The following is a 9762-nucleotide window of genomic DNA, read 5'->3' on the forward strand; positions in this document are numbered from 1 at the left end:
TTCTGTTCCCCTAAAACGAGCACTGTGTCGATGTAACGTTGCTTCGTCACTAAAAATTGACGTGTTTGATGTGTCGTTATCATTGTCCATTCTTACCAACGTCTTGGAGGTGAAGAAGTTAGATAGTGCAGCATAATCTTCTGACTGTAAGCTGTAAGCTACACTGTTTCATGCTCAAAAGATTACGCATTACGGTCGTTTGTGTGATTTGAAGCTTACGACTTTCTCAGCGTGTTGATTTCTGTGGGATTCGCTGCAATGCTACTCAAAGCTGGATTAACATTCTGCTGTGGCACGGGAGGGCGGCTGAGACTTTTGCCTCTGCAAACTGCTTGTACCAGTCATAAATGGAGCCTATGCTGGGTGGCTCCTGGTGAAACTTCGTGTGAAATTATCTTTGGATAGCAATTACCGACTGCCTTTTTGCTAAGTTGAGAACACAAGAGTTCTTATGTTGTGGTACAGTTGCCGTTATCTACACGAGCACTCATTGACAATGCCAGCCTGCAACAAAAATTGCACCCATATATATATATATATATATATATATATATATATATATATATATATATATAATAAAATAAAAAAAATAAAAACAATTACTCCATTACCACTTAAAGTTATGATGCGAATATGTTGTACCTTTTAGTTTGCACGAATTTTTGAAAGTGTTGTGGCGAATGACTATGTAGGAGCTCCCTTACTTTGACGGAACGTTCTTTAGTCTACCCAAGGCCTTACTTGACTCATGGAGTTTCACAATGTAAAAGTAACTTCAGGGAGATCCTACACAAAAAGGTACTTGAGCAGAATTACCTATCTATTCATCAATAAGACCGTAAATTCAAACAGAATCTAACTTCCTTCAGCTATAGAGATTGCCGAGGGCGAACTTGTATCTTACGATTACTGAGTAAAATCACAACTTTCTAAGAGCAACTTACTTGTACAGAATAAAGAAAGTGTCATTTAGGAAAATATAGCATCAGTCCTCTATCCATAATTGACAATAATCAATAGAAGCTTCCAATTCATTCATGTACCATCACCAGAGATCAGCATAGTTAGCCATCCATAACCGAGCTACAAAATTACTTCCAGCAGAAATTAAATTGCACGACACTGTAGCTTTCATAGTATATACACACAAGCGCCACTTAAAATCATTAACTAGCCTTTATAATCTGTCTTTACTTTTGCAAGTCACGTTCTATCTTGCTTGGCGTGGAACCTACAGATCATTATCGATTCACATAAGGATACGACAGAACGGAACTTCTTTTTTTACATTTTTCATAATCTTTTTATGTGTCAACGGATTCTTTGGCGGCTTCCTTCTTCTCACACGACTGTTGGATGCCCGCTGTTATTGATCAACTACTCGGATCACCGATCGTTCACCTGCAAAGGGGCCCCATAACTTCCACAAGACTATTTTCAGTTTCTGTTAATAACATGAAAATTGCCCGTTTCCTGATCTACGTAACTTCTCATTCTAATATACCTACACCCTGTGATCTCAGGGTTTTGTCGTTCAAGACTGTCGATATAAGCGTACCGTAACAGCGTAAAGTTATTTTGTGCTCATCCTGTGTACATGACCACCCGTGCTGCTGTGCGGGCCTAGATAGCCAGTTAATAGCACTGAACACATAACGCGAGCATCTAGACCTAAATGATGGTCCTATACATAGTGTTAACTTGTCTGGAACTGGTTACAGCGTATTCTCCGCCTCGGGGTGAAAGAAATGTTCTGCAAATAGCCTGATGATTACGGCTAGATTAGACTGTAATAGCATGCTTAGGAAACGGATCGTATCCTGGAATAATCAAGAGCAGCTTACGTACTGGATCACCCACGTATTTGTGTAACCTGTCACCGCATCAGTTATGCAAAAGCGGTTGCCGGCGCGCGGGCTACGCACGCAGCGCGGGAAGGGGCGGAAAGGTCGGAGGTGGCGGCCGGCCTCACGTGGTGGCCGTGTTTGCTAACACGCCGCCGCCCTGCCATTGGCCGGCGGTCGCGCATGCGCCGCACCACCCCGTGGAGGGCATAAAGGGGGTGCGCCGCGGCCGCAGCGCACAGTTAGCGACGCTCGCCAGACATGGACGCACAAGCAGTCGCCTCGTCTAACAGCGCACCCCTGCTGCTGCTCAGCGCCGGCCGGCCGCGCAGCGTGTCGCCCGTCTCGCCCACGCACGAACTCACCGATCTGCGCGGCGCGCGGTTGTTCCGCGCCATCGGCCGGCGTCTCGGCCGGTACCGCCAGCGGCGCCAGCAGCACCAGACAGCCGCGCAGCAGAAGAAGGCTAGGCTCGAAGGCGAGACCGACGAGGACTCTTCGTCCTCGACCGACTCCGACTCGCGGTCCTCCTCGTCCGGAGCCTGCTCCGGCAGTGGCAGCGGCTCTTCCGGCAAGGGAGACAGCGCTGCCGGTTCCTCTTCCGGCGCCAGCGGCAGTGGCAGCGACGACTCGGGCGTAGGCTTGAGTCCGCGCACCACAGGGCCGCCGAACGCCGGCGATGCCTGCGGCCGCTCCGGCGCGCACGCCTTCCGCAAGGTGTTCCAGTCGCTCAGCATCAACGCCCGCAGCCACAGCGCCAGCTGCGCCTCCAGCTCTTCGTCGCCCGCCACGCCGACGGGCCACGCCGGCCGCTCCAGCCGCCTCTCCGTGGCCGCCGCAGCCGCCGCCGCTCTCTCCTCTTCCTCCTCGGGGGGAAGAAATGGCAGCGGAGGCAGCAACAAGAAGTCGCCGAAGCGCATTCTGCGCTCGCCCGTCGCCTACACGTACGTGCGCGGCCTGTCCGGGCTGCCGACACAGCGCGTGCCGCGCGACTACCCCTGCGTGCTGCTGCCGCAGCCGCCGTGCTGCAGCGGCAAGTACCCGACAGCACCCAGACACTTCGCCGGACACGGCCTCAATCGCTGAACGCCTTAGCTACCTCTCTATCGCTGCGCCAACGGCTGACTGCCGACGCGCCGACGCCTCCAGGAAGACTACTCGTGGTAAGTTTCACTGCACTGCCTACCTGTTAGGGGCTTAGCCCGTTGTAAGCAAATACACGCCAGTCTCCATCACTGTACGTGTCCACTTGCCTTGTGCTATTGTCGATTGGGTCTTTGCAAACTTTGCCATATAAATTGCTTGACTAGAATTTGTTGCTCATGATACTGCAGTTCACATTGATACGCTGTTTGTAGTCACACAGTTTGTATTTGTTGCGATGATCAGAAATTTTTATATTACTAACAGTACTGCGATTGCTACATCGACTGACGGTCGCCACACACACACACACACACACACACACACACACACACACACACACACACACACACACATATATATATATATATATATATATATATATATGTGGCAGCATAGTCATTGGGATGTAGTGATCACAGTGCTGTTAATAAAATAAAAGTTTCAGTGTGATTTCATCAGATACAAAATGTTTAACTACGAGTAGCTTGTCAATGTGAATTTCAGTATAATGATCAGCAAACTTTAGCAAGCATTTCATACATGATGATGGTGAATAAGGCATTGACACCGATCATATGTTAATAAAAATAGCGTGCGATCGAGACCGAAAACTTTTGTTATTACTGAAAAAAAATCTATATCTTTTACGTGACGCGTTGCCCTCAAACTGCTTCAGTTTGCACTAACTATTCATCATGTACAGGAAAATCATTCAGTTCTACCATTATCTGTCGGAGCATATTTACATGCAAAGCTTAAACATTAATATTTTCCGATTTCAGACATTGCTCAATTGTTCAGCCTAAGTATTGATATTTTTACAGTTTTGTCTAATCCGTTACCAAAGCTTGCTGATTCATAACTTCGACAAATAATTTCTGTGTTTTCACTGTACATGTGTCTAGGCATAAACAACAGCAAAGTCTCACTGTAAAGGCTAGTTGTTTTACTGATCTTAACAATTGTAGCAACGTACATTGAGTTAGATTATAAAGGCCTGGCTTACTTTCCGAACTGATGTTATTTCGTATAGTTCGTCAGTTGTATGGTGACTTGAAGCGGTACTCTAATTATTCTTTTTTGTCTATCTACAGAGGCTGTCTCACATCTGTCGTGTTCGAGCGACCGCGCGGCAACACCGGTGCCCTCTACTCGCCACAGGGCGGCATTAACTCGTCGACCACAGCGCTACGCTGTTTGCTGTACGTTCATCAGACTGTCTTCGAGAGGCGCAGCTGTCCGCATTCAGAGAATGTATACGAAACTTCACACCTAGAAGACCCACACTACGTTATGTTAACGCATTGTATCCAGTGATAGCTCATTTTCTCTTTAAAAGTAATACACAGCCTGATAGATATTTTAGTACACATTCTATATTGATATGAATAGGGTATTATAAATTCTATACGCTCCTCACTCTTCTGAGAAGATTACTCAAAGATATTTTCGCAATTATCAAATGAAAATAACATACAGTGCTCTGATTTGTACACTACTTTAAACGTTGTGCCTAAAATACTTCGCGATATTTGCAAAGTAAATGCACTGTTCTAGTAGAACACGTCTTCTAATTTTTTACTCGAGTATTAGAAGAAAATAGGAGGAAGTGATCACATATCGTGGAAGAATTTCCAAGGTGAATTTAATGTATCGTTTTCACTTGTTACTCAAATGTATATCAAATTATTTTGTGTCAATTACTTAAAGTAGAAATCACAGTATTGTAACAATTGTCACTGGATGTAAACATGATACCTTCAACAACCATTTAGTGCCTTAAATGGAATAGGTACATCGTTCTCGGTATATGATGTCTCAGGACAATTTATAGCAGGAAGTATTTCTTCGATATTGAATTGTCTCTAAAATAACAACACCATGGAGTACATCTGAATATCCAAATATATTTTATATGTTTCATCGTCTTAAATGTAATTTGGTTACACATATCTGAAAAAAATAGCCTCAGAAAGTAATGGCTGTTGCCTCAAAAAGAGCTAAGAGTAGATAAGATGATATGTGATACTGCTGTTGCAGATATTGTATCCAAAATATATCTATTATACGTAAACTGTATACATAAAACTTTAGAGGAGTTTGTAGCAAGCTCTATAAGCATGAAGCTGTGAATATTAGAACATCATAATACGCAATAAGTGATGATTCCCTGGTGTAGAAATTATATAGCAATTTCCAGTATTATAAACAGTATCGAACCTTTACTTGTTAAACATAAGAAAAATTTTGTAATAACGTACACATATATATCCATTATTGTAAAACCAATTACATTACAAAAGGATACTTTTTGAATAAATGGAAAATTAGATAAATTGAAAATTCGTTTCTAATGATTGTTACCTTTGCCATTTAAAAAATAATTAGTGCTACCAACAGTGGACACATTAAAGTATGTCAGTTAGAAACACGACTTACGATGTTCCTTCTTTGTGCAACTTTGTTGTGGAGTGCCTGTGGAATTTGTAAGATATTAATAAGTGTTCCAGTAATTACGCTGGGATGATACTGGCTGAGGCAATAATGAAATTATTTAAGCTTGTCTTCTTGTTTCTGCTTCTAACTCGTCTGAGACAGTTACCAATAACACACTTTTTGATGAAACCGCAGTTTAAGAAATTTCATTAGAGTCTCGTCTCTACGATATCTTTGGGTATAAAAAATAAAATAAAATGAAAAGAAAAAAATTAAAACCGAAATTTGATGGAATGTATGACACAATTTCAGTAAAATTATGGAGAAATCGTTAAGAGCTTTGTAAAAAATTCTGTACTTTCAAGCTTGAGTATTACACATGCCGATTGCATTCTATCGTAGCTACAGAAAGGTTAGTAACATGTTTTTAAACGACAACCCTGCGTAATGAAAAATTAAGTCTTGGTTTGTGTATTATGTGAAATTTATCTGAAATACTTCTAAGATATTTTTAGTGTATTAACATGTGTAATCGTCATGGAGTTACGGCAGTAGTAATAACGACAATATTAAGCTGACCGTTCTTTCAAAGATTTGGCGCTATCTGCAACAGGTGGTCATAACGAAGGTAACGACTAACAAAAATGTAGTTTGTGGGAACATATGGCCTCAACAGAAAGAACTGTGAAATGAAACAGAGTCCGAGAATGTTTTACATAGCTCTCTGAACGAGAAGAAGGAGTAGTGCGTGTACCTAGACAGTACCAGCAGTGCCGTACCATTCTCAAGTATCTCATTCGTAGCCAAGTAGGACAAATTGTTAATTAGAACAAATGGTGAGCTCCAGTTAATTAGTAGGTTATCAGAATAATGCAGGTAGTCTCTCAGAGACACAAACGCCAAGACGATACGACCTGTATGTAAATGATGATCATGTGCGTGAGGAATTATTATCAAATTCACTTCAACACGAAGTTAACAGAGAGAGTCTAAAGTTTTAAAGTGGAGAGGATGATCAAGAGTACATTAAACTTGTGAGAAATAATTGCTGAAATGTTAAACTCAAACACGTAAAAGTAATTGCAAGCATTACTTACGGTAAGTAAACTAACAATGATCTTGATTAGCCCCTCAAGTAACGCGTGTTCGGGGGAAGGGGAGAGGGAAGAGGATTTCAGTAATCATACCATGGACAGAAGCATGTAAACAAGTAGGTACCTAATATATACGAGTATCCACTGTGCAATAGGCAGCGAAAGATGCATCTCTTCAATGTTATTGATTTTCTATCCCATTCCATTCGCCTATTGAGCGAGGGAAAAATGACTGCCTGTACATCTATAGCACCTCCTGTCTTATTCTCCTGATTCCTACATGAGATACACGATGACGATAGCAGAACTGTCACATCATATACTTCGAATACAGATTCTCTACGTTTGGCCAACAGGGTTTCGCGAGAACTATGTTGTCTTTCTTACAAGGTTTGCCACCTAGTTCGCCGAACGTATCTGGTTCACTTTTGTGTGAGTTATACCGACGGGTTGCGCCCCTTGCAGTGCGTCTCTGAGTTCTTTCGATGTCTGTCGTCACGCCTGCTTGATAATACCTCCAAATATTGGAATAGTACTCCAGAATTGGTCGCACTAGTGTACTGCATCGATTTCCATTACAGAAGCATTATATTTTTCGAAAACTCTTCCAACGGATCTAAGTCTTACCGTCCCTTTTCGTAACACTAATGTCAGGTGCTTTACTCATTTCATATCACTTCTTAGTACTACCGATAAATACTTCCGTTACATAACGTACTCGTGACGTTCACTAAAAATGCTGTAATCAGATAATATCTGATTCTTTCTCTTCGTTATGGTCACTATCTTGCATTTGTTCACATTTAAAAAGCGCTACCTTTTATTACACACAGTGCAAATTCACTCCAAGTCTCTCTGCATTTTCTTACGGTAGGCCAAAAGCAACGACAGCGAACAATATTCCGGTACCGCTGATCATATCTGGTAAGTTGTTTATGTGTAGCGAAAACTTTAGAAGTTCTATAACGCTTCCCTCAAGCACACCAGACCTTACTTCCGTTTCTCTGAGACATTCACCATCTAATGTAAGGGACTCAAAGTGAGGTCTGTTAGTTAAGTATTCCTCTAGCCAGTCACATGTTCGCGAAGTACTTCGTATAATCACGTCTTGATTAGCAGTCGACAATGTAGTGCATTGTCGAGTACCTTTCGAGAGTTTAGGAAGACGTAGTACATCTTATCACTTACGTCTATTAGTTGTAAGATGTATATCAAATAAAGAAAGACGTGTTCTACGCCAGTGGATTTTCCTGAATTCGTGCATGTTCTGTCACAGAATCACGTTTTCGTCCAGTAATTCAAACAGTTTCACCTTAGAACATGCGTTACCGTCCTGCAACTGACGGACGCCAGCGATTTTGGTCTGTAATTCTGTTCATCCAATCTTTTACCCTGCTTATAAATAGGAGTGATCTTCGATTTTTCTCAGTCATACGAGACTGACCACTGCGAAAGACAGTCTTGACAACCATGTGCTAGGAGAGCAGTTAATTCTGCAGGGTATTAAATGTAAAATATAACTTCAACTCTATTGTAGCATGATGCCTTGTTCAATTAAAATAGTCTTGTTTTTCAATGTAGGAGGGTGTGCAGCGGTAAGGTAGTGTCATCATGCCTAAATATTTTTCTGAATGCTGTGTTTGACATTTCTGCTTTATGTTTACTGGCATTAGTTGCAACATGAGACAGATACACGATAGGCTGAATGAGAAGTTCACCATTCATTGACTTTACATATGGCCAGTACTTCCTGGAAATTTTCTCATATATTTTTCACGAGGATCTGACAGTGAAAATTATTGTAGGCTTCATGCGTGCGTGGTCCTTCGATTTGCTATTAAGTTTTCTCCATCACTTTTCCTGCAGTATTTCTTGTAGTGACATTTAAGTACTCTTTGTTTTCGCACCGTTCGGTGAATGGCACCAGTAAGTCAGTCTTGAATTTTTAAACTAATGAGTGTCTTTGCCGTAGGTACTTGTTTAGATAGAGCACGGTTTATAACATTCTTCAGCTTAACGCTTTCAGCTTTGACAATGAGTAGGATGTTAACTGCGTTTTATGATGTAGGTACTGTTAATAAGACTACTTACAAATTTATAGGGCGAAATTCCTCTGTTTAAAGAGCAATAACATGGTGTTTAACGTCGTGTCTAAGGAGCGCTAGATGTGTTCACTTTGTACAAGTTAGTTTTATGTTCTGTGGATCATTTGCACGATAAATCGTAATGATGCGGAGCAGCTCATTTTACATTCACATCACAAATTAATTTGTAAATGTAGTTACATGCTGAACATTTATAAGGTTTTTGTTGCTTTTTATTATTGTTATAAAATTCGTAGATGTGAGTTAGGAATTCCTACTCAACAACTTTTAGTGTTATAAGACAGGTAAGCACAAGCAGCCATACGAAACACGCAAGAAGCAGACAACTGATTATTAACTTACTTAAGAGGGAAGTCTCTCATATATATAGTGAAATGTCATGTAGACTTGTGAAGACCAGTGCTAAATGTATTACTGCCGTAGCGAGTCACCTTTGCAAAAAATGGTTCAAATGGCTGTGAGCACTATGGGACTTAACTGCAGTGGTCATCAGTCCCCTAGAACTTAGAACTACTTAAACCTAACTTACCTAACGACATCACACACATCCATGCCAGGGGCAGGATTCGAACCTGAGAACGTAGCGGTCGCGCTGTCCAGACTGTAGCGCCTAGAACCGCTTGGCCACTCCGGCCGGTTCACCTTTGCAACGTACCTCTCAGGCGCTATCAGTTTTTAGATATATTTAAAATATAAAATAGTAAAATTTGTTTACGAAAATGGAGTAAGAATTGATGTAGACAACTGAGTCCTAAATCCTGCCACAATTTTCAAAACTTTATGAGAAGACTGCGAATAAATGAATGACTAGAAATTTCAACATAAGCGTAGTTAGGCATCCCCCCCCCCCCCCCACGTCAAGGATAGAAGTACTTGCAGAAAATACACTCCTGGAAATTGAAATAAGAACACCGTGAATTCATTGTCCCAGGAAGGGGAAACTTTATTGACACATTCCTGGGGTCAGATACATCACATGATCACACTGACAGAACCACAGGCACATAGACACAGGCAATAGAGCATGCACAATGTCGGCACTAGTACAGTGTATATCCACCTTTCGCAGCAATGCAGGCTGCTATTCTCCCATGGAGACGATCGTAGAGATGCTGGATGTAGTCCTGTGGAACGGCT

General features: G+C 41.9%; 1 protein-coding gene across 1 annotated transcript; it reads left to right on the forward strand.

Moving 5' to 3' along the window:
* The first annotated feature begins 2105 nt into the window (after positions 1-2105).
* On the forward strand, positions 2106-4337 carry LOC126474547 (putative lysozyme-like protein). The gene is made up of 2 exons (XM_050102021.1): positions 2106-3007; positions 4085-4337. Exon 1 carries the CDS (start codon positions 2106-2108, stop codon positions 2928-2930), a length of 825 nt encoding a protein of 274 aa, XP_049957978.1. The 3' UTR covers positions 2931-3007; positions 4085-4337.
* Positions 4338-9762: the final 5425 nt, after the last annotated feature.

The sequence above is a fragment of the Schistocerca serialis genome, chromosome 4 (assembly GCF_023864345.2).
Source record: "Schistocerca serialis cubense isolate TAMUIC-IGC-003099 chromosome 4, iqSchSeri2.2, whole genome shotgun sequence".
Classification (NCBI taxonomy): domain Eukaryota; kingdom Metazoa; phylum Arthropoda; class Insecta; order Orthoptera; family Acrididae; genus Schistocerca; species Schistocerca serialis.

Excerpts from the sequence above, each read along its gene's own strand:
- LOC126474547 (XM_050102021.1), top strand. The coding sequence starts at position 2,106 with ATGGACGCACAAGCAGTCGCCTCGTCTAACAGCGCACCCCTGCTGCTG.